The following is a 26,160-nucleotide window of genomic DNA, read 5'->3' as shown; positions in this document are numbered from 1 at the left end:
TAGATCTTATATCATCCCTCACTATTGCTTTCAAAACCTTTAATTTGATATTAATGAAGGTGTTAACCATATAACCATTTACAGTGCGGAAACAGGCCATGTCAGCCCTTCAAGTCCACTCCGGTTCACTGTAATCAATGCCAGGTCACTGGCCTGAGTGCTACTGGTACCATGTAATACAGTACTACCTGTCACATGGTCAGGTGGTCGGCGACTAAACCGGCTCCCCCACTAGCTTGCCTGGCGCGGAGGGTGGTTTGACCACCCTGCAGGATAAAAAAAATGACCTGTCAAAGGGCGGATGAACATTCTCATAGGGTCAATGGCCACATAGAAAACATGTGCTTTGAAACTCTCACTTCATTTATCATCAGACTGACAAGTCATTCTTTATTCTTTAAAGCATCTGACTTGATGGCACAACTTCCCAGAAGATAGTGCTGTATGTTGAAACCATTAAAGCTTTTATCCATTGTCCCCTTCTGCCTAATTTATACAACTATGGTGTTTGGGCTAGTTTGCAGTACTGCATTCCCTTCACACAATTACCATGGCCATGATTCCCAAAGGAACAGACTTAAACACTAATAAGTTAATTAATTACTGCGACATGGATTTTTTTCTCTTTTTGTTGCAAACAGCTTTGGTTTTGGTAGTGGGATTATATTACCTTAATATAAACTGTTTTAAGAATGCGGGGTATTGTGAATGAAATTTTGAATGTAGTGTATTCTGTACTTTTCTGTTTCTTGACTTTTAACATATATATTCTTATGTACTCTGTATTTTTTAAGGTGAATTTCAATTTCAATAAAATTATTGAAAGGAGAACAAGGTGGCTTCAGTGAGAAGGATGTCTGGGACTTCTCAACATGGGCCTTTGGTTGGAGTGTGTGAAACTGGTGCCATTCAATTCAGTGGTTGGTGAGTGTTTTTTTTTAAAAAAAACTTCAAATACAGAATGGAAGCAGAAATTGATTGGATTATATTTTAAAGTGCCCTTTCTAAATGGAAAGTATACCAGGAAAGTTCAATCCTATGTGCTGGCTATATGTTGGAATTCCAAATCTCTCTTTACTGGCAGCATGACCATATCTACAATGCATGGAATGGTGGAGTTGGCATTGCAACATTAATGAACACAAAACATTGCAGCACAGTACGGGCCCTTCAGCCCTCGAGGCTGTGCCAACCTACATACTCTTACCAAAATAAAATACTAATCCCACATACCTCATAACCACTCATATACAAAGAGTTTCTAAATGCCCCAAATGTTTCAGGCCACACCACCACCCTTGGTAAGGCATCCCAGGCACCCACAACTATCTGTATATCAAAAAAAACTTACCCCTGATGTCTTCCCTAACCTTTCCTCTCTTAATTTTGGACAGATATCATCTGATGTTGCTATTCCTGCCCTGATATAAAGATGCTGGCTACCCACCTTATCTATGCCTCTCAGAATCTATTAAGCTATGCTCCAAAGAGAAAAACTCCAGCTCTGCTAACCTTTCCTCATGAGACTCATTTTCCAATACAGGCAAAATCCTGGTAAATCCCTCTGCAGCATCTCCGTAGCTTCCACATCCTTCCTGTAATGAGGTGACCAGAACAATATTCGAAGTGTGGTCACACCAGAGATTTATAGAGCAGCAACTCCGAAATGACTTCTAAACCCAGCCCAAACCCTACAGAGGATTTTTCTTTAAAATGACTCTAGAACCACTGCAATTTTGTCAAAGTACTAATTTCATATTACTAAAACCTCTCAACTACAAATGTTAAGCTCTGTTGGATGCTTTATGACTTTTCTTCCAGACATAAAAATCATCATCCACACATGAAAAGTTAAAATCCAATCATTTGTTGACACTACAGAAGAGTGGCACAGTTAGTGTAGCGGTTAGTGTAACACAGTTTTGGCACCAGCAACCTGGGTTTAAATCCGCTGCTGTCTAGAAGAAGTTTGTACGTTCTTCTCATGTCTGGGTGGGTTTCCTTCAGGTGCTCCAGTTAATTTCCACATTTTAAAGACGTACAGGATAATTACTCACATATGAATTTGTAGGCATGGGGTCATGGCCTGAAAAGAACTGTTGTTATGTTGTATCTGTAATTTTTTTTTTTAAATAGGATTTTAAGCATTATTTTTATCCATACCAGCATACTCTTGGATCCAACGGCCATGGGTTTGTCCTTCAGCTCTGGGTTATCTTTCATCTCCACAGCTGCATAAAAAGCATCCATGTCAATATGTATAATAGTGCGACTGAGGTCACGGTTCTTCTCCAGTTCAATCCTAAGTCGATCCACCTGGATAATTGAAGCAAGTTGAATATTATTTTCATTCTGGGCAGAAAATCAAGACTTAAAATGCCTCTATTACTTTCTTTTTCAATATTTTTTATTAACATCCAAAAATATAAAGTTCATATGGATACATGTTAAAATTCAAAAAGACACATTACACTTAAATCATATAATTTCATCCAAGGTACTCAACATTTTAGTCAAACAGATTATATTGCATTGATATATTATTTTATTATACAAGAAAGGAAAATCTAAACCCACTACCAAGAAATAAGCTATTTGGCCAAAAACAGGACAGAATTTTTATAAGAACGATAAATTACCTCATTAGTCAACATTTCTCCCTTCATAACAAATCAAAATTATAAAATAAATTCAAAATGGATTCCCACAGTATTTGAATATTTACATTCAAATTAGAAATTGAGCATCTAATGCCTAATTAAATGCCTCTATTTCATCAAGATTTTTTTTTCTGTTTTGAATTTCACATCTCTCACATTGCAATGGTATCAGGAATGAGAAACTCATTACACGGGAAAGCTGAAGAACGTGGGATGGTTCACATTGAAGGGTAAAGAAATACAAATCAAAATTTTAAAAGGGTTTAGAACAGAGAACAACACACAGGCTTAGGCCCTTCCACCCACAATGTCTGCACCAATCTGATGTCAATTTGAGCTCATCCCATTTGCCTCCATATGGTGCATATTCCTCTTTTTCCATCCAGTTCATGTGGTCTTTCTAAATGCCTGTTAAATGTTGCTATTGTGTCTGCTTCAACCAGCTCCCTTGGCAATGCATTCTAAGCAGCTAACACTATACAAAATAACCACTTATGCCCCATCTTTAATGCCTCTAATGTGGCCACAAGAATTCCATACCAATACTCCAAATGTGGATGATTTACTTTTTATTTTCACACAGCTGCAACATGGTGTTCCTAATTTTATACTCAGTACTCCAACCAATGAAGGAGAAAATGTCATAGCTCCTCTTTATTATCTTATTGACATTGCAACTTTTAGGACTAGTATTCCCGTCCCTCTGTACATAAATTCTCCTAACGGCCCTGCTAATTACTGTATACTTTCCTCTTACATTTGAACTCCTAAAAGGCATCAGCATGTCCAGATTAAACTCTATCTGCCATTTCTCCACCCAAACCTCTAACTGATCTATATACTACTGTTATCCTTTGACAACTTACCTTGCTATTTACAACTCTACCAATTTTTGTGTCATCTGCAAAATTACTAATCGTACTAATCAGGCTATCTGCATTTTCATCCAAATCATTTATATTACAAACAACCATGGTATTATCAAAGATCCTTCTGGAACACCAGGACTCACAGACCTCCAGTAAGGAAAATGTCCCTCTACTACTACTTTCCACCTTTTATGACCAGGCTAACGAGAGTATGTTTATTAACAGAATAAATTTGGCATGAATAAAAGTTAAAATTTTCACAGGATAAATTGAGTAAAACTGGTAACTGAGTAAGTAGAGATCATTGATTTAAGCTAACTCCCAGAGAATAGGGAAATTGGATAGGAAGCTTTTGCAGTTTTGCTTTTAAACTCAAAGTGGCAATGGTCTGTAACTATGAACGATGGTGAAAGCATATTGAATAAGAAGCTTCCTGAAGAAGTTACACAAAACAAGTGGTCAACCTGAACCAAAACCTGACATTTGATGCTTGTAACCTTTGACTCAACTGCCATCCAACCTGGACCCCAAGAAGTACTAAAGGACCTTTGTGAACAAATGCAAGTATCAGGAGTCACAGCAGAGAATAGAGGAGCAGAGAGGTGACATGAGTGTAACTGTGGTTCCCACTCTGCAGAACGGATTTGATTGGCCAGGAAATTATGCAAAGGAATATTCACCAGGATTTTGGCTGAGAAGAGCATTTTCAACATTGAGACTAGATGGACTGGGTTTGTTTTCAATGCAGTGGAGAAGGCAGAAGGAGATCCGATCAAAGTATACCAAATTAGGAGGAGCCTAAAAAGGGAAAGTAGTGAGAAAACTTTTCCCTCCAGACAGTTAAGTATACTGTAACCTGCAGGCATAGATTTAAGATAAAGGATAGGAGAGTTAGAGAAACTGGAGGATGATTTATTTTCTTCTCCCAGAGTTCACTCTCAAATCCTGGTTCTGATACCAGGTACCCATGAGCCAGTCTCCAGCAGCCTGCAACCTTGGGCAAGTCCTTCAACCACAAGTCGCCAGCAGCTCTCAGCCTGTGTAGGCCCTGTAGCCATGGGTCTGCTGCTGTGGTCACCGTCCTATCGGGTCTTCTCCTCTGCTTCTCCTTCTCAATGGGGCTGGGGGGGGGGGGGGGGGGTGTTTCTTCATTTCTGGTGCCCTGCACTGCTCCACCGGAATCTGTAGCCTCTCTTGTGCTACTGCCAGCACAGGTGCAGCCATCTTGGAAACAGATCCCACAGTTGCAGGATTTTAATTAAAAACAATTGGCTCCTTTAATACAACTATTTCAGCACAAGTAAGTTGCTTACATAAAGGACACAATTTGACCTGCTGAGCTTCTCCAGCATTTTGTGTTTTTACTGCAGAACTTTGCAATTTACTTCAGGTCAAATGACACGCGTCATGACCAAATAAAGTCTGTATTCTTATCTCCTCCATTTCTCGTACTTCTGTACTCACCCACCTCCCCCAGGCAGAAGAACGAGATAGTCCCTCTGCTCCCAATTTTCCACCCCATCAGTCTCTGCATTGAACACTTTCCCTTTGATACTTCCACCAACTTCCTCACAATCCCACCACGAGCCACATTTCCCTTCCCCAATCTTATCTGTTTTTCACAGGGATAAATATCTCCAATACTACCTATTGCACTCTTCCCTTCCATGCCCATAGGCACTTCCCATTGTAATAACAGAAGCTTGTTGCTACATTTGCCCCCTTATCCCACCTGGGACCACAAGCAGACTTAGGGTAGAAATTTACTTACACATCAGCCAACCTAATCTATTGCATTCAATGTACTTGATGTGGCCTCCTCTACATCAGTGAGACCAAATAGAGATTGCATGACCACTTCACCCAACACCTACACTTTGTCTGTGTATCTAAGCTTGAGTTTCCTGTAGCCAATCATTTCAACTCCTCTAAACATTCCTATAATTATAGGTCTGTCCTCAGCGCCATCCATTTGTCAGGGCAATGTCAAATGTTGACTTGAGAAACAGCATATCATATTCGTCTTGAACATTGATTTTTCCAACGTGGCATCCCTTTAAACTGGTTTGTTTCCATCTTTTCTTTATCTACTCCTGTACATTTTCCCTGCGATTCTCAAGCCCAAGATGAGTTGATGAAAGCAAACTATTTTCCAAGCTTCCCTCCTTATGCTATTCTGCCACAAACCCTAGCATATTTGCAATTGTTATACAACTTTCAGTTCTCTTAAGCCTATAATTTACATAGCCTGTGACATTGCATGAATATCAGTTTAATTATTTTCTGTCTTTCTCCAAGTCATTTCCTGATTTTTTTCACTTCCCTCTTTTTCCCCTTAATTTTACTTGCTTAAGACATTTTTTTTCTATAACATATTCTGATTCAAGTCAAAGATTACATATCTTAATCTTGGCTCTTCTACTATTTAATTTCCTTAATTTAATATTTCCAATATCACATTGCATTTCTAAATACAGTATCCATGATATTATTTTCTGAAGTTGCTTGCCACATCTGGGGAGAGTCTTAGAAGACTCAAAACTATGCTGTACCTCAAACTGGCACAGAAGAAGAAAAAAAAATCTCCTTATGGTTCAATTTGTGATAGATCACCAATTCATCAATTTCAGGTCAGTATTTGGGATGACTATAATTAGCTTCTGAAACCCTAGTTTAAAAAAGTCGCTTCACTAGAATAGAATTTTTGAAAAGACATGGTCCACACTGATTTAAATAAACTTCAGCTAAACAGCTTGCTAATGGACACTCGAGATTCACAAAGGAAATTGGCTGTCAATGTCTGTGGTATCATAAGCTGAATTTCTCTGAAGATGGGAAAAAAAATTATTACTTCTGACCAGCACAATTTTAATTCCAGAAGAATTTTTTTTCACACAAGACAGATATTAAAATTTCTGTTTAAAAAGAAACTGTCAGTCACAAAATCCACTGCTGCTGAGCTCTTCTGCAGTTTTCAACCAAAATAATGTCATATTTCAGTTAAAAAGTATTACCCGATATAGCTTTGCATTAGAGAAATTGGGCAAGGAAATGGAAGATGGAATACAGTGTAGAGAAATGCATGATCAAACACTTTGGTGAAAGGAATAAAGGTGCAGACTATTTTCTAAACAGCCATTGAGTTCAGAAATTGGAGGTGCAGAGGGATTTGGAAGTCCTCATGCAAGATTTCCTAAAGGTTAACTTGCAGGTAGATGTGGGGGGGGGGGTAAGGAAGTCAAACACAATACCAGCATTCATTTCAAAATGGATAACATTACAGGAATGTAATGTTAAGCTTTTACAAGGCATTGTGCAGATTGCACTTGGAGCATTGTGAGCAGTTCTGTGTTTTTCATCTAAGGAAGGATTTGTATCATTGAAGTCAGTCCAGAGGAGGTTCACTGGAATAATCCCTGGAATGAAAGGGTTATCAAACGAGAAGCATTTGATGGCTCTGGGACTGTACTCATTGGAGATTAAGAGAAAAAGGGGGCACCTCATTGAAACCTATTGAATACTGAAAGGCCTGGGGAGAGAAAGCATGTGGAGAGAATGTTTCCTATGGTGAGATGGTTTGGGACTTAGCCTCAGCATACAAAAGCATCCCCTTAGAATAGAGATGAGGAGGAATTTCTTTGCCCAGAGTGTGATGAATCTATGGAATTTCTTGCCACCAACGGCTCTGGAGATCAAGTCATTAGATATACAGTATCTAAGACAGATTTTTGATTAGGAAGGAAATCAAGGATTAAAGGAGAAGACAGAAAATGGGGTTGAAAAGGATAGTAAATTAGTCATGATGGAATATTGAGGCAGATTCGATGGGCCAAATTATCTAATTCTGTTGGTGTTATAATTGAAGGGTGATAGACATATGGCACATATTAAAGAACTGCCTAAATTGTACTTCTGATCCTATCTAGTTAATCACAATCTGGCAAATACTCAAGTCAAGTTTTTAAAATAATTAAGCCCACTATGAGCTTCCACTGCAGGAATTGGAGAGCTATAAACATGGAATGAAAGGACTAATTGTTGCCATGTGAGTGATTTTGTAACATCATGGCCCTTGAATGTTCATTGTAAATTCCTCATAGTGAAACCCATGACATAGTTCAGACCACGAGTGGATGACAAATCAAAATGTTCTCTGACTCACTTGACAAAGAATTCACTATGAAAACAATTTCACAGTCTGCACTTGGAAACACCTTACAAAGAACTAAGTACAACTAGTTTTACAAGCCTCTTAACTTAGGAAAATAATCTTATCCTTCACCAAAAAAAAGGTAATAAGTAAAAACAAAATACTGGGGAAGCTCAGTAGAGTAAACATTATCTTTTATGTAGCAAAGGTCAAAATACATAACTAATATTTTGGGCAAATACAGTGAAGTATCATATACAGCAGAATGAATAAAAGTTAAAACCACTGATCAGGACCAAAGGAAAGAGGGAATTCTGTGGATAATGTGGTCTTCTTTGACAAGATATGCAATAAGCCACTCAATTGATTTTTGGAATAAGATTGCAAACTTGTCAATTAAGTTCAAGTTGAATCGAATGGGATCATATTCTCCAGAGTTTAGAAGAGTGAAAGATTTTCTTTTGTACATAGCTTGGGAGGTCCAGATGCGAAGAGCCCATTTTCATTTTTAGAAATTTAGATACATTTTCACTCAGGATTTGAGGATATAATGAAATGACAAATTCCTTCCTGCACTCAGAAGGCTGCAAAACTTTAGACTGCTCTAATACTTTAGAAGTGAGAACAATACAACAATTTGCGGCCCACAGAGGTATTTAGTTGAAGTGTTTCTTCAAGATAGAAGACAATATATTTTTGGAGCACTGAGGACATCAAGGAATACAAGGACAATGTGGAAATGGGAGTTTCGTTCAACCAGAAACACCTGAATGAAAGAACAAATTTGAGAGGTGTAAAATTGAATTATCCTGTTTCTTTGGTTCTTGGTAATTATCACATCACACATCAATTTAGCTGTTGCTGTTTCATGTTAAGAATTAAAAGGTAAACGTATTTTTAAGGGAACTTTGTCAATTTAATATTCACTATTATACATTTTAGATTTCTTGGCAGCATTACTGACTCAGTCAAATTTTTAAATCTCGTGGACAGAACTCTTCAACAAACTTGTGAGATAGACAAATGCCCTTGTTTGTTCCATTACTTTCAACTTGAATAGCACATTGTGAATAACAAACATCACAAAATGTTAAACATCACTGCACTTCTCGGACCTTGTCAACATGGCCATTCTGATTAATCTTGCAACTAACATTCATTGTACGAATATTAAATCACTGCAAGTGATTAATATTCACACAATTTAACAAGCAAGCAATGAAAAAGCAAAAGAATCTTGCTGTTATTTTTGTACCAATGATACTGAAATATCAAGCAGGGGGGAAATGTGTGATCAAATTAAAATATTTTGAAGTTAGAAAATGAAGGAATTGGAGCAGGAGAAGGTTATTTGGCCTTTCAAGCCTTATCTGTCATTCAATAAGATCATGATTGATCTGCCTGTGGACTCGGCTCCACTTACCTGCCTTTTCCCCTATCATGCAGTAAGCTATCTCACTGTCTCCTAAATATATTTAATGAGGAAGTTTCTACTGCTTTCTTCAGCAGGGAATTCCTCAGATTTACTACTTTGCGGGGAAAGCCGTTTCTCCTCATCTCCACCCTAAATCTACTCATCAAATTCTAAGTCTATGTCCCCTAGTTCAAGTCTCATCTACCAGTGAACATAACTTTACTGCCTCTTTATTATCTACCACTTTCTTAACACAAGTTTCAATAAGATGTCCACTCATTCTTCTGAATTCCAGCATGTATAGTTCCAGCCAAATCAATCTTTCCTTGTAGGCTGACCCCTTCACCTCCGGAATCAAACCAGTGAATTTCTTCTGCACTGCCTTCAAAGCCAGTACATTTTTTCGCAAGTCAGGAGACCAGAACAATAAACAGTACCTCATGTGCAACCTCCCTCCTCTCAAGTTCAATCCCTTGAGCAATGAAGGCCAACATTCCGTTCGCCTTCTTGATTAGCTGTTGCACCTACAATCTTCTAGTTTTACTTTCAAAGCATGTGACCTCACATTTACCAGTGTTGTGCTCCATCTGCCAGACCCTTGCCCACTCACTTAACCTATCTATATCTCTCTGCAGATTCTCCGCATTTTCTGCACAATTTGTTTCCATTCAATTTAGTGTCTTCAGCAAACTTTGACATGAAACTCTCAGATCCCTTTGCCAAATCATGAATGTACATTGTGAACAGTTGTGGGCACAGCACCAACCCCTGTGGTACTTAACTCACCACTGATTGTCAATGAGAGAAATGTGTATTTATCCCAATTCTCTGCCTTTTATTGGTAAACCAATCCTCTATCTTACATATACATACATCCATTATCTTAGTGATGTCTTTTATGATGCACCTTATTGAACGCCTTCTAGGAATCCAATTATCTACCATCCACCTCTCCTCTTCTATGTTCTAGGTGCTTTATACCTTGAAAGAGCTCCACCAAGTTAATTAAACATGACCTGCCCTTTCTGAATCCATGCTGTATCTGCCTGAGGGAACCACTTCTATCCAGATATCTTGCTATTTCTTTCTTAATGATAGCTTGAAACATTTTACCAACAACAGATGGTTAGCATAGCAGTCAGCACAATGCTATTACAGGGCCAGTGACCCAGATTCAAATCAGGCGCTGTCTGCAAGAAGTTCGTACATTCTCCCGTGTTTACATGAGTTTTCTCTGGGTGCTCCGGTTTACTCCCACTTTTCAGGTTGAAAGTTAATTGGGATATTTAGGGAGCACGGGCCTGCTTCTGTGCTGTATGTCTAAATTTCTTTTTAATTAAAAAAATTACAGACATTAAGCTACCTACCTTTTGCCTATATCTTTTTTTAAATAGTGATGTTGAAGCTGCAGCTACACTGCTAACTGAAATAACACACAACCAGACGGGTTGAGCTCAGTGAGCAGAACTGATTTATTGCAGGCTGCCTGGCTGACCTTGTACTCCCAGCCCGGACCTGGCTGAGTACCGTGCTGTGGGCGCTGACGTCACCAGGGCGTCACGTGGGTCCCCAAGCTCGGGCTTCTGAGTCCAGTGCCAAGGTCTAAGGGAAACCCCCAACAGCGCCATTTTGGCCGGCTACCCCGCTGTGTGTGTTAGGTTCCCCTGCCTAGTGGTGTGCTGCCACAATGTATCATTTTTTTCTTGAATAGCTTTTTTTTTGCACTACTGACTCGTAGAAATTCTTCCATGCCCACAGGAAAAAGAATCTCAAGGTTTTGTGTGATGTCATGTATGTAATCTATCACTAAATCGGAACTTTGAACCATTTTCTGCTTATAGAATTATAAAAACTTGTACTGTTTGATTTATAATTTGTGCTCATTTATTTTCATAATCTATCTTTTTTAAAGTTTTCCCAATCTTCCACTTTCCTACAATGCATGAGCTTTTAATTTTATGCCTTTCTTTATGTCCTTAGTTATCCAAGGCAGGGCCTCTCCACCATTTCTAAACTTTTTTGTAAGTGGATTATACTTTTGTTGAGCACCTTGAAAAGTTTCACCATATAGTCTATGTTACCTTCTTGCCTATCCTTCAACATTATCTAATATTCTTGGATTTTTAATTCCAAATCATCTCAATCTTGCAACCACGTTTCTTTTATGGCCATTAAATCATACAACTTTGTATTGATTTGTGTCACAAGTTCTCTGACCTTGTTTTGAATGCTACAGGCATTCCAATAAAGTGCCCTTAATCTCTCTCAATCCAGTGAGTTTTGCTACTTTTGCATTTGACCTTTCTGGACTCCATTTTTCATTTCTAACTTTTGCATAATTTCCCTCTGTTTGACTGCCTGGATTGGAATCCCTTTGCAACATTAGTTTAAACTCTCCCCAAAAGCACAAGCAAACAATTCCCTTTGAACATTGATCCTAGTCCTGTCCAGATTGTGATATACATCTCTGTCAGCTGCCTAGTTCATTAGTCAAATGCAGCGAGGTCTCATGTTGCATATGCACTGCAGTTACAAACTGAAATGCCATAGAATATTGTCTTGCTCTTTTCAACTTAATTACCCTTAATTACTGTCAACCAGTGAAAAATAACCATAAAGTTACACATCCCTGCTCTTTGTGTTAATATTGAGGTTGTAGAATTATGGAATCTTATGCCACAGAAACAGGCCACTCAGCCTGTTGTGCCTTACCAGCTTTTTAAAAGCACTATTCAATTAACTCCTGCATGCCAAATGTTTAACCCATAAGCCTTTCAATTCATCCTGCTCAGCTCCATGTCCAACTATTTTTTTTATAAAAAGGTTACAGAATTTTATTTCACCAACTTTTTAATGTGGTGCATATAAAATCTTAAAAACCTTGAGGGCACAAATTTTGCATTCTTTTTATTTTCCTTGGTCGTCATTTTCAAACTGACAGCCTCTTCTGAAGGATGTGCAAAATTTATAAATACTTTAACTTTTCCTTTCCCTTCATTTTCTCTCAATGCAACCTTTCATTCATTTTCTTCTTTACAGCCATTTGAGATGGATATGGTACTGTAAAATTACTGAAGTAGTCCAGACACTTAGATTAACAAACCAGAGACCAGAAATTAAATTCCACCCAAGCAGCTGTGGAATTTAAAATCAGATTAATAATCTGGGATTTGGAATACAGATCAACTCCTTTAGTAATGAAGACTGCAGAAACTGCTAGATAAGAATCTATCTGTACTGCCACCTTACCTGGACTGCCCTACAGAAAACTTCTTTACCAGATCATCTGAAAAAGCTTTGCCATCCATGAATTCAAAAACAATTATAGAGGTGGGCAATAAATATTGTCTTTGATGGTGACACTCAGATCCCTCTCCACCCAAAAAATGAACAGATTTAATCCGTGTTAGTTTATTTTGGTGAAAAGCAAGAAATTGTGGGTACAGGAAATCTGAAATAACAACTGAAGACATTGTAGAGCACAAGGTAGAGTAGCAGTGAGACTGCAAAGAGGAGGCAAAGAGGGATCAGGGGATTTAGACTCATTTAGTGATTGGACAAGGTAAATAGAACAAAGTAGAAAATGGTAACAAAATCCAATATGGTGCAAAAACAGAAAGGCAGAATATTGTTTTTTTTAATGGTGAAACATTGAATAGTGCTGGGGTTCAAAGAGACTGGTTGGGGTGTCTAGAACCAGGGGTCACATTCTCGAAGTAAGTGGTAGAGGATGATGATTCTTTAAAATTCACTGCCCAATAAAGCTGTGAATGTCAGTTACTCTGTACTATGTGTACTATTCATTCGAAGCAGAGATAGAGATTTAGTTACTTAAAGTATCAAGGGATGTGAAGACTCTTTTTTTCTTCTTTCTTTCTTCTTTGGCTTGGCTTCGCGGACGAAGATTTATGGAGGGGGTAAATGTCCACGTCAGCTGCAGGCTCATTTGTGGCTGACAAGTCCGATGCGGGACAGGCAGACACGGTTGCAGTGGTTGCAGGGGAAAATTGGTTGGTTGGGGTTGGGTGTTGGGTTTTTCCTCCTTTGTCTTTTGTCAGTGAGGTGGGCTCTGCGGTCTTCTTCAAAGGAGGTTGCCGCCCACCGAACTGTGAGGCGCCAAGATGCACGGTTTGAGGCGATATCAGCCCATTGGCGGTGGTCAATGTGGCAGGCACCAAGAGATTTCTTTAGGCAGTCCTTGTACCTCTTCTTTGGTGCACCTCTGTCACGGTGGCCAGTGGAGAGCTCGCCATATAACACGATCTTGGGAAGGCGATGGTCCTCCATTCTGGAGACGTGACCCACCCAGCGCAGCTGAATCTTCAGCAGCGTGGACTCAATGCTGTCCGCCTCTGCCATCTCGAGTACTTCGATGTTAGGGATGAAGGCGCTCCAATGAATGTTGAGGATGGAGCGGAGACAACGCTGGTGGAAGCGTTCTAGGAGCCGTAGGTGATGCCGGTAGAGGACCCATGATTCAGAGCAGAACAGGAGTGTGGGTATGACAACGGCTCTGTATACGCTTATCTTTGTGAGGTTTTTCAGTTGGTTGTTTTTTCAGACTCTTTTGTGTAGTCTTCCAAAGGCGCTATTTGCCTTGGCGAGTCTGTTGTCTATCTCGTTGTCGATCCTTGCATCTGATGAAATGGTGCAGCCGAGGTAGGTAAACTGGTTGACCGTTTTGAGTTTTGTTGCCCGATGGAGATGTGGGGGGGCTGGTAGTCATGGTGGGGAGCTGGCTGATGGAGGACCACCGTTTTCTTCAGGCTGACTTCCAGGCCAAACATTTTGGCAGTTTCCGCAAAACAGGACGTCAAGCGCTGAAGAGCTGGCTCTGAATGGGCAACTAAAGCGGCATCGTCTACAAAGAGTAGTTCACGGACAAGTTTCTCTTGTGTCTTGGTGTGAGCTTGCAGGCAGAGGCAAAATGTCAACTTTGTCCTTATTGACTGGCAAAGCAGACACATGACGAAATGACCTGTTTCTGTTTTTTTAATTTTTCATGTTCTAGCATTCATCATAAGGTTGAAACTGGAAGAACAGAATGAGACAGAAGGTGGTGAAAATATCACTGAAGGGAATGTAAAATAGGAGGTAAATGTGAGAAAATTGCTGAAATGGAGATACAGTTGCTGGAAATGTGAAATAAAAACATGTTTCTTTATTCCTATTTTCTTCCTTGTCTATTACCTGCTGCTGACGTATCTTTCGCAGGTGCTCTGTAACTTGTGCTTTCTGCTGCAACATTTTCTCAATACGTTGATTCACCTGTTCTTCCCTCTTTTGTTCATTTTCATAGAATCTTGATCCCTAGAACCAAAAAGAAATTATTATTACATTTAGAGATTTTTTTTGTAAAATAGTGACTCTAGCTGAAGAATAAAACACAACAGGACAGTACAGGCCATTCAGCCCATGATGTTGAGCTGACCAATACAAGCCTATTGAACAACCTAAATTAAATTAAAATCCGTACTAATAGTGGAACGATTGAGATAAATCAAGTGAGTCGTGGCACAGATGACATGCTGTTGCTTTCTATCTTTTTTATTTTACTTTATGATATTCTTACTTTATATTTGGTTCCTTTAAGGGACTGTGACTCTACAGATGTTTGGTTCTTTATGTTTGTTTAATTTACATAATCTTTTCCTTGTGGTAATAGGGTATAGGAGGGAAGGGAGAGGGGTGGGTGGGGTGAAAATGGATTCTGAATGTAATGTAATGCATCATTATTGAGAAAGTTGCACTGTTGCTTTGGATTTGTGCGAGTCTTGGAACATCAAAAATAAAATATTTTTTAAAATCTAAACCTTTACTACCTCGTTCCCATAACCCTCCACTTTTCTTCCACCTTCTAAATGTTCCTATTGTAACAGCCTCCACTACCACCTCTGGCAATGCATTCCAGACACCCACTAATCTCTGTGTGAAAAACCTACCCCTGATGCCTCCCCTCAACTTTCCTCCCCTCATCTTACGCAGATGTCCTCTGGTATTCGTTACTGTTGCCCTGGATTTTTAATTTTGATATACAGCATGGTAATAGGCCCTCTGGCCCACAATCTCATGCTGCCCAAATACCCCAGTTAACCTGCATTTTAAAGAATAGGAGGAAACCGGAGCACCCACAGGAAACCCACAGACACATTCCTTACAGACAGCGCCGGGCAGCTGGCACTGCCAAAGCGTTGAGCTCACAGTTATGCTAACCGTGCTGCTCTGCAAAATTATATAAACAAAGCTACAGCATGTTTTAAAAGAAAATATTCTCAAATCCTGCAAAGAAGGGGCACAGATTTTCAAAATAAATTAGTTCATAAATTCAACAATGGCAGATTGACTTCAATATGGGAAAATGTGAGATCATCAACCCAAAAAAGGTTGACAAGAGCATTTTCAGTTGTTGAGGTGCACAGACTCAAGGTTCCATACTGTCATTGCTAAAAGATGGAAGAAAAATATTTTTAAAAATGTAAAGGTCTCGGGGGAACTGGAACATAAATGGGGAGCAATAAATGGGGACATGCAATGTGTAGCTGGTAGAGCCACTGCCTCATACGCCAGGAACCTCAATTCAGTCAGCATGGGGATTGCACTACATGGATTTCTCTGCATGCTTCAGCTTCCTCCCACATCTCAAGGATATGCATGTTGGTTACCTACTGTAAATAGCCCTTGTATTGTCAATGAGTAGCAGAGTGGTTGATGGTCAGGGTGGACCAAAAGGTCTGTTTCTCTCTACCACTCTATGATGGTAAAGCTTTGGTGAGACTATTGCTGTATTTAATTCCAAACATTAGCTCAAGAAGGAGTGAATTATACCAGTTCATTCATTAACCTAAAAGGAAATGGCTCCAGATGTAATTTAGATAAAAATACATTTTAACACCAATTAAGAGTGGGGAAAAATATACAGGTATGTAATGTCATGTTATAAAAGGCAATTAAAAATAGAAATCACCCAACTATAAGGTTGGTGAAGTCCAATTTATTGATCATTATAACTGTTAATTATAATGTTCTAATTGTCAATGACAAATTTCAAAACACAATATTTATTTAAACATTTTTTGTCATACAAATAAATAAATAATGTTTTTAAACTATGGCAAGTCAGGAATAAGGGAAGCAGCAGATATTTGGGAAGCTATACGAGAAAAAAAATATTTACAACATGGCAGAAGTCAATTCCAGCCATTGAAACCTGACCAGCCCAATTACATCCAATTAACCCACCAACCCTGTATGCTTTTGGAGGGTGGGAGGAAATCAGACATGTGGGGAAAACCCATGCAGGTCACAATGAGAACATACAAACTCCTTAAAGACAGCCTCAGATTTGAACTTGGGTCAATGACAATTACAAAATTATGATAGGTATAGACAGAGTAAATGTGAGGAGATAAATACAAAAGTACATGGCTTTAGGGTGAATGGGGAAAGGTTTAAGGAAAACATTATTCTTGGATCTCTCGAAGGCATTCGATAAGAGATTGCATAAATGACTTATTCATCGAATAAGGATTCATGGAGATGGGTGTATCGTATTTTCTGTGGTGGATAGATAATTAGTTAACCAACAAAAGGCATTTGGGATAAATGAATGTTTAGTTGGCAATCAATGGTGAGCAGAATTCAGCAGGAGTTGGTGCAAGGCCTGTCGCTGTTCACAATATATGTTATTGACTTAAGGACAACAATCTTGCTTTCAATTTCAATAAGATTCCACCTGCATTGAATTCGCCCATCGTTATTGAACCAATGCCTGAAGAGGGCGCGCAAAATCAGTGAACCGGTGCTGACTCGAAAGGCCAGCATGGCCTGTTTCCATTCCGTAAATGGCTATATGGTATTAGGGGGAACTTCTTCACTCAGCGGTGGGAATGTGGAACTGGCAGCTATCTGACATGGTAAATCCAGGCTCACTCTTAAGTCTTAAGATGTTAGAAGGGGTTATGGTCTGGGTGCAGGTCAATGGGACATGTGTAAAAATATTTCAGCACAGACTAGAAGGGCTGGATGGCCTGTTTTCTGTACTGTGTTCTATGGTTCTAACGGGGCTGTAATAGCTTTGTGTTATCAATGCATAGATAGCAGAGTGTTGAAGGTGAGACAGCCCAAGTCATAGTTGAGCAATCAGGATGTATGAGGAATGCAGGCTCCTAAGAATTTGTTTTACAGAGTGCTGCAGTAGGAGAAATACTTGGGTGAATTACTCGTTATTTTATACAATGGTTTTACAATTGCGTAACGCAAATGCACTTTTGATATATATTTGCAGTTAAGCCCGTTTTCACACCAAGGTACAAAGATGGTCATCAATTCCATTCATCCATCACAATCTCCCTGGGCAGACATGGTGTCTACTTTATGAACTTTTAAGGGGAGAACGAGAGTCAATATTCAAACATAACTCAGCTCACAAATTCAAAAACCATTAAAATATTTACCCTTACTTTGTTTCATAAGCGGTAAAGTTTTAACTAACCTTAGAAGCTTCCATAATTATTTTGTTAATTTTTTCTTTATCCAAACCTCCCATTCCAGCTTTGTTATCGTTAAGGGCCACTCTGGAAAGGATGCCAGCGTTATTAGCAGTAGAACGATCTAAGTTTTCTTTTGCAGTAAGTTCCATGATGGCTTCTTTCTTCAACTGGGTTACACCTTGATATTTTCTTCAATCGTGTACTCCTAAATCATTTTTAAAAATGGAAAAATGTCTGACAAATTCACAAAATAAAATCTCATGGCAGATTTCAACAGCATAAACAGACAATTCATTTTAAAATGCATGAAAATATTTCCTTTGTGTCTGGTTGCAAATCAACGTGACATTGTTAATGATAGACTTCTGAGGAATGGCCTGCTGACATGAAACGTTGACAAGTTTTTCTTTCCACAGATCCTGCTTCTTAACTGGTGGAGTTCTTCGAGCATTTGTGATTTTGTTTTGGAAGCCAGCATCTGTAATTCTGTTTGTTTTCCAGTTGATGTTGTCGTATCCTCCTGCTATAACTTGCAATAATAGCCTAACACATAATTGAGATGATTCAATTTAAAAACATGATTGAGGAAGTACTTAACTATAATGTTTTCAGATACCTACGCAGCCTCCTACTCAATACTACAGTACTCATGGCAGTGCATTCCAGACCTTAACCACTATACAAGATCTCCACAGATCTTTTAGTTCCTTTCTCAATCACCCAACTGCCCAAATTCTTGTTCTCTTCACCACTGAAGACTATTTCTTTCAATTTATTCCACTGACATGTTTCTTGATTTTAAATATCTCTATTAAATGTTCTTGGAACTTTGTCTGTTCCAAGGAAAACACTGACAACTTCTTTAGCTTTTCCACATAATTGAAGTTCATTCCTGAAATTATTTACATAAATCACTTCTGCACCCTCCAGAACACATTTACACTTTTCCAAATGTGCAGCACACAGAACTTCACACAATATTCCAATGGTGGCTGAACCAGTGTTTTACAAAAGCACATCAGGACTTCCTTGCCCTTGTACACCAAACGTGCATTTAGGAAGCACAAGATTCTGCCTGCATTGTTAACCACTGGCCCTGCTGCTTTCAACAAATTATCCACGTAGAGTTGCAGAGTCCACATCCCTATCATGATAGGACACAGAAAGAAGCCATTTCAATCCCAGTCTTTCAGAGATCAGTGCATTTTCCTCACCAAATTTTCATGCAACCATTACCACCACATTCCAATCAATTCTAACACTCACCTATATACAAGGAACGATTTACAGTGGTCAATGAACCTTTCAATCGATATATTTTTGAAATGTAGGAGAAAACTAAAGAAATCGGTCTTAGAAGAATATGCAAACTTCATGCAGTATCACTGGAGTTGTGAAGCATTCTACTAACTATGTGGCTACGCCACCCTGATAAAATTGGGTCATCCCAAGAGGAGTCACAGAGTTATTAAATACAGAAACAAGCCCTTTAGTCTTAAATGTCCAGGCAGACCATCAACCTCCCATCTGTACAAATCTCATTTACCAGGATCTGATACATAGCTTTTTACATGTGAGTGATTCAAGTATTCATCCAAATACTTTAATGTTATGAAAATACATGTCTCCACTACCACCCAAGACAATACTTCTCAACCAGCCTGCAGGTGAAAATAAAATTTCTCCTCATATTCCCTATAAAACCTTCTATTCTTTACCATAAAGTTGCGTTTTCTAGTTTTAGCTCCCTTTGCTTTGGAAAGAGTTTCCTAATAACTACGTTAGGTCCCTCATCACTTTGCATTCATCCATCAAGTAGCCTTTCAGCCTCTTCCATTCAGAAAAAAACCCAGCCAAAATTCTCCATCCTAGGCAACTTCTGAGTGAATCACCTCTGCACTCATTTAATTGCAATCATGGTCTCTGGTAGCATGACGATCAGAACTGTCCACAGTACTCAAGCAGTAACTTTACAAATGTTTAATAAAGTTATAGCATCATCTCCACCCTTTTATTTAAAAAATGGTGACATTGCTGGAGCTCCTGTAACAGCAGAGCTGCCACTGGTGCAGACCCACAGAGAGCGAGGAACCAAGATACAGCACTTCGGCGGAATCCAACCGCCCAGTCAACTACCATCAGCTCCACACAAGCATTGAATGACCCATTAAAAGAGCTGATGGTAGTTTTATTTAAAAATCCTGGGCCCAATTTTGCAGCACCTCCGATCGACAGCAGTCACAAGGGGTTGCAGACTCCAGGGAAGTGGAGGACTGGTACAGGGCACCAGAAAACAGGGAGATCACCACGCGTCTGAGAAGACGTAGAGGAGATGACTCACAGGATGGTGATCTCGGCAGCAGATCAGTGAGGGGGTGTGTGGCTGAAAGACCCACGCGTGCAGCAGGCTGCTGGCGACTAAAGGCGAGGAACCCAAGGAGACTGTAGGATGCTGGAGACAGCTGTCGGAGGACTCGCGCCGAGAGGCGGACTGTTGGAGACTGGCTCAAAACTGGTTGAAAGAGTACTACATATCAAAATCAGGATGCAAGGGGGTGCCAAAGGCACTGAAGGGTTCCTGATTGTGTCGGAGGTTCAGATCTGGAGCTCAGGTTGCCAATGGCTTGGACTGGTCTCTGTATGGTTACGGAGGCGCTGAAAGCGAATCTGTGGACACTCAGTGACTCTGGGGTAACTCTCTTTTGCTTCTCTTTCTCTCATCAGGCAATTTCTGCTGATGGCGAATTTGTCTGCCTTACAGAAGGCAATAAATTGAATCTTTTTTTGAATATTTTATTTTTGATTTTTTTTCAAACATAGTAACAGTTTTATAAATGAGATTTTATATTTTATATTTATTTATATAAAATTACCAAGTAGATATAGCTTGGGGTCACCTGTGAAGGCCACTCCTGTTATTCTGGTCAATTTTTCTGCAATTTTTTGCCAAAAATGACCTCACTTTCACACACAATCATGTGGCACGTGGAATAGTTCCTGCTTCAATCCCACATCTGAAACACATCTCTGAAATTTTGGCTTCTGATCTGTGTAACTTTACAGATAAAGTCCTTTGCTTTCCCTCTCCCCCATTGAGTACATTCCCATTTGAACCCAAGACAGGGGGATTGTCTTCACTGAAGAAATCTAGCCTGTGTCGCTAGGTAATATTTTTTGAAATCTGGGAGTCTAAGTCCTCCCAGCCTGTAGTCCCATGTCAGTTTTTCTAATGTAATCCTCGGTACCTTTTTATTCCATAGGAACTGTCTAATATGGTTGTTTAGTAGTTTTAAAAAGTTTTTAGGTAATGGAATAGGCAGCAATTATAAAAGGTATTGCAGTCTTGCCAACACTTTAATTTTGATGAAGTTAACTCTTCCCACTAAAGAAATTGATAAATATCTCCAGTTCTGTAGGTCTCTTTCTATCTTCCCAAGAAGTGGAACATAATTTAGTTTGTATAGATTTTGCAAGTTATTGTCAGTTGCTATCCCAAGATATTTTATTCCATCCGTCTTCCATTTAAAATTACTTCCTTTTTGGTATCTTTCATATTCAAAATTTGTTAATGGCATTATCTCACTTTTATCCATATTTATTTTATAGCTTAATATTCTTCCATATGTTTGTAGTGTAATTTTTCCAAAGATTTAGCCAGGTCTGATAGGGAAATAGCACATCATCAGTGAATAGACTGATTTTGTGCTCTTCTTACCCAACTTTGAAGCCCTTTATATCTGGATCCCTTCTTATCTCTGCCAGCTGTTCAAACACTAAAACAAAAAGTGCTGGTGACAGAGGGCATCCCAGTCTACTCGATCTACTCTAAGGGAACATTGCCAACATCTGATTATTTGTCATTGTTTTAGCTTGTGGATTATGGTATAAAGATCTTATCCAATTTTTAAATGTTCTGCCAATAACAAATTTTTCCAGTGTTTTAAATAAAAAGGGCCACTCCAAACTGTCGAATGCTTTTTCTACATCTAAGGAGACTGGAAAACTTGGATTTCATTTAGATTTTTCCATGGGTATTATATTAAATAATCTTCTTATACTATTTGAGGAATACTTTCCTTTAACAACTCCTGCTTGATCTGTATGCATCAGTTTTAGCAAGTATTGTCCTAACCAACTGGCGAATGCTTTTGCTAGTATCTTATAATCAGCATTTACTTTTTAATGGGTCCCTATTTTTTTTGGTAACACTGTAATAATCTCGGTTGAGAATAATTCCTGGAGGGTTTGTGTTTCCACTGCTTGGTCTAGGACATCCATTAATAGGAGCATTAATAATTCTTTGAATTGTCTATAAAATTCAGGTGGAAATCCATCCTCCCCCAGTGATTTATTAGCTTGTAGAGTGTCCAAGGCCTTTTCAATTTATTCCTTTGTGAAGGGAGTATCTAATTCTATCCATTCTCTCTCCTAGTTTTGGAAATTCGACACACAAATATTCTTCTATTTCATTCTCAACTCCCAGTAATTCTGATTAGTATATTTTGTGTAATATTGTATAAAAATGTCATGAATTTCTTTTTCTGTCTCTGTTTTTATACCATTTATCATTCTTGATGACTCCCCTGTTTTAATCTGCCAAGCTAAAACTTTGTGCGCCCAATCACCCAACTCATAGGATTGTTGTTTAGTTTTTAATAAAGATTTTACTGCCCTTTATGTTTTTATTGTTTCTTTGCTTTTAATTCTCCCATTGCTTGGTAAATCATTGTGTATTTAAAGTTTTTAGATTGCAGTTGTCTCTTTACTTCGTCAAATTCCTTTCTTTGTTTGACCAAGGCAGGGATAATGTCCTGGAAAAACATTACCTTTGCATTGTCCATCACTAATGGGCAATTATTATTTTTTGAATATTCATATGCTGCTCCCAAGATCACATCTCTCTCCTGGTAACTTAAAAGTCTTACCAGGATTGCCATGGTCTCCGTTCACCGGTTCTTCTGGGTCCGAGGGTCCAGTGAGCCCTTTCAATTTGCATCTAGGTCTGAGGGTCCAGTGAGCCCTTTCAATTTGCATCTTTGCATTTAACTTTTGTCCCAGCATTTTTGGGATTCATGAAACATGGAAACTCATTGCATGTTTTTCCTCTATTCCTTCTATCAGTTGAATGATTCTTACATTGTTGTGTCTGCTGAAATTTTTCCATACGATCAATCTTGCCCTTCAATCCTTTTTTTCCCCCCATGTCCTTTGTTTTTGCTTTTTCTTCCAGTGCCTTTAGTCTGTCTATTATTTCAATCCAGCTCAGCTTCCAAACGAGTCATTCGCTCAATTAAGTCTTCCACGATTTCTTTGATTTCTGTTACTTTTTCCGATATTTCTCTCATCACTGATTCCACACTCCTGAAGCGAGTGCATAAAATTTCCATTTTGTTCAGGATGTTGGTTATATCTCGAGCCGACCCCCCAGCTCTGCTGGGTTCAGCTCGTCCCAGGGCCCTTCCTGAGTCACTCCTCACTGGGCTTCCACTCAATGTTCCTGGCTGAGCTGTTGTTTCTTCAGTTTTTGCTTTTCGTTGCCTTAGTCATTGGCACTTGTTTTATCCATTTTTGCACTAAAATTCTGGTTTTGAGCTTTCTAATACTTTTTATGGAGAGCTCTCTCAAAGCATGTCTGCTCAACTCCTTAGCACGGCCCCATCACAATAAATTTTGAATATTGAAATTGAATTGTGAATCTTATACTCTGTCCCTTGTCTCATGAAGGCAAGTATCTCAAGTGTTTTCTTCACCAATTTATTTACCTAGGCTGTCACTTTTAGTGACCACTGGAGTTGTATACAAAGGTCTCTCTGTTCCCCAATACGCCACTAGACCATGACATTCATTGTGAACATCCTATCTTCATTAGCCCTCTCAAAGTGCATCACCTTGCAATTATCAGGATTAAATTCCATCTGCCATTACTTATTTTACTAACCAACCCTGAGCATCCTATAGTTTATAATTTTCCTCACCATCAACAAGATCTTCCAGTTTTTGTAGAGATTTTAGAATTGTACGCTCCAGTTTATATTGTCACTTATCAAAATTCACATATCTACTGCATTTTTGTCAACTGCTGTACATGCATTAAACTTCATCTGCCATCCATTCAACCAGCCCGTCTGTACTTCCTGAGAAATTACTGAAAGTCTGAACACAGTTCATACACATACTGTGTATTTATTTTACCACTTTTCAATGTTCCTATCAAAATTGTGCTTTTCCTATATCAAATCTCATCTTCCATCAGCCTCTCCCTGAAATTTCAAACTATCCTCCTCGAATTCACTGCGCCAAGTTATTTTTTGGGTCATTTGGAAATTGTACTAGTGCACACCACAATAGAGAACCAATATATACTTACCTGCAATTCCCCCCAAATCTCCATTACACTTTCCATTTTCTGCTACATAATCAAATTTATGTTGTGCTGCTGGAGACCATTTTATTCCGCAGCCTTCAATCTTAAAAACAAGGTTGTCACATTTTCAAACATCTTTTCAAAGTTTAGATATACCACATCTACTGCACTTCCCATTTAGTAAAAGCACAATGCTGGAGAAACTCAGGAGGTCAAACAGTGTCTTCTATGTCGCAAATGTAGAGATACATGACTGACATTTTGGGCCTGAGCCCTTCATCAAGTCCGAAACTTCAGTTACATATCTTTACCCTTGCTATATAAAGGACGCTGTTTGACCTGTTGAGTCTCTTCAGCATTGTGTTTTTACTTCAACCATGGGGTCGACAGAATTCTGTGTTTTACCCCACACTTCTCATTTAGATCCTCTGCACTTCATCATAAAAACTCATTCGAGTTACCTAGAAATGATTTACTTTCAATAATTGCAGGCCGTCTTTCTTCAATCAATCTACACTTCCAAATGTCGGTATTGTTTCAAGAACTTTTTCTACCACTGAGGTTAAACTGATTGATATTTAGTAACTGAGTTTATGCAAAGAGCAAACAAATATTTAGTAAGCCAAGCAGCATCACCAGATAGAAAAACGGAATTAACATTTCAGATTAACAAAGGTTCTGAAAATATATAAACAGAAGCTATTTTTGATGCTATAACTGGCACTACTTGGTCTATTCATTACTTTCAGAATTTTCTGTTTTTATAGAAGATACTGCTCACTTGGTCAGTAATTCCCAAGTAGAAGAGGATTGATCATTAAAAATATACTCAAAGTCACATGTGTGTGCTTTACCACAAATCAGAACAATCAACTAAATGGGAAAGTGCAAATGGAAAGGAAGGCAAGTTAATTTTTTTATATTAAACTGTGGAAAAAAAATTACAATGGGAATACCACAATCTCAAACAACAGAATTCCAGTTTGGGCTCCTGCTTCGCTCAGCACCTATTCTCTGTATTCAGATGCATGCTAAAACTTCCCGATTGTCAGGCATTCTAATTCCTCTCCCCATTCCCGCACAGAGATATCTGTCCTCAGCCTCATCCATTGCCAGGGTGAAGTCAAACATAAACTGGAGGAAAACAAACTAAAACCCAACAGCATGAACACTGAATTTTCCAATTACAGGTAACCCCTCCTCCTCGATCCATCTATTCTTTTACCTGCTCCTGTACTAACTTTTCATTCAACCTTTTCCTCACTCCTGTGGTCACCCTCCCCTCCCATCATCTTTCTACCTCTCCCACCTTAATTTGTCCAGCATCCTAGCAACTCTTGGTCCCATCCCAGCTCCTCCTTTTCTGCTTGCTATTTCCCCTTCCGAATTTTGTTTTGTAATAGGGTCCCAGCCCGAAATCTTGACTGTACATTTCACTCCATGCATTCTGCCCAATCTGCTGAGTCCTTCAAGCTTCTTACTGTTTGAATGAAATTATGAGGTATTATTCAGGCTTCCTTCAAAGAGTGAACTTGAACCAATCCCCCCCCACCGAGAAAACCTACAAGTTTTCTGGAGGAGGCACTGATGTTTCACAAATATAATCATCTCTTTGTTCAAAGTATAAGTTTCTGAAGATGAAGTTATTGGCCAACGTAGGTTCTTGGGAATTCAGGAACTGTTACAACATGAAATTACTCTTCAACGACTGGGGAACTATCCATTTCCAGAAAACAAACATAGTAATAGGCATGATACAGTAAAGGTTCAGAACAAATATATTGTGTATTAATTATAACAAAATTAAGTAAAACTGCGATTTCCATGTTTGGCCTCTTAAAGTTCTGCATTCTCAGTTTTCTGTTTCGTGGAATATAGTTCACTGTGCAACATGATTATCCAACTGCACGAAAACCAACAAGGTCGGGTCAGATACAGCAATGAGCTCTCTGAACCCTTCTCCATTAACAATGGCGTGAAGCAAGGCTGTGTTCTCGCACCAACCCTCTTTTCAATCTTCTTCAGCATGATGCTGAACCAAGCCATGAAAGACCCCAACAATGAAGACGCTGTTTACATCCGGTACCGCACGGATGGCAGTCTCTTCAATCTGAGGCGCCTGCAAGCTCACACCAAGACAAAAGAGAAACTTGTCCGTGAACTACTCTTTGCAGACGATGCCGCTTTAGTTGCCCATTCAGAGCCAGCTCTTCA

At 39.0% G+C, this 26,160-nt stretch overlaps 1 protein-coding gene across 7 annotated transcripts in view; it reads right to left on the bottom strand.

Annotated features, from left to right (window-relative positions):
- polk (polymerase (DNA directed) kappa) overlaps positions 1–26,160 on the bottom strand; it is a 142,369-nt gene that overhangs the window by 81,688 nt on the left and 34,521 nt on the right. For all 7 annotated transcript variants that reach the window (XM_069937518.1, XM_069937479.1, XM_069937512.1 and 4 more), the window contains 3 exons: positions 17,585–17,787; positions 14,284–14,403; positions 2,164–2,316 (listed from right to left, as the gene is read on the bottom strand). In XM_069937518.1, the coding sequence (XP_069793619.1) occupies positions 2,164–2,316; positions 14,284–14,403; positions 17,585–17,731 (420 nt within the window). In that variant the 5' untranslated portion in view covers positions 17,732–17,787. The remainder of the gene's footprint in view (positions 1–2,163; positions 2,317–14,283; positions 14,404–17,584; positions 17,788–26,160) is intronic.

This window comes from Narcine bancroftii, chromosome 1 (genome assembly GCF_036971445.1).
Source record: "Narcine bancroftii isolate sNarBan1 chromosome 1, sNarBan1.hap1, whole genome shotgun sequence".
Classification (NCBI taxonomy): Eukaryota; Metazoa; Chordata; class Chondrichthyes; order Torpediniformes; family Narcinidae; genus Narcine; species Narcine bancroftii.
The sequence above is the reverse complement of the archived record's forward strand: the minus strand, read 5'-3'. Positions and strand labels throughout refer to the sequence as shown.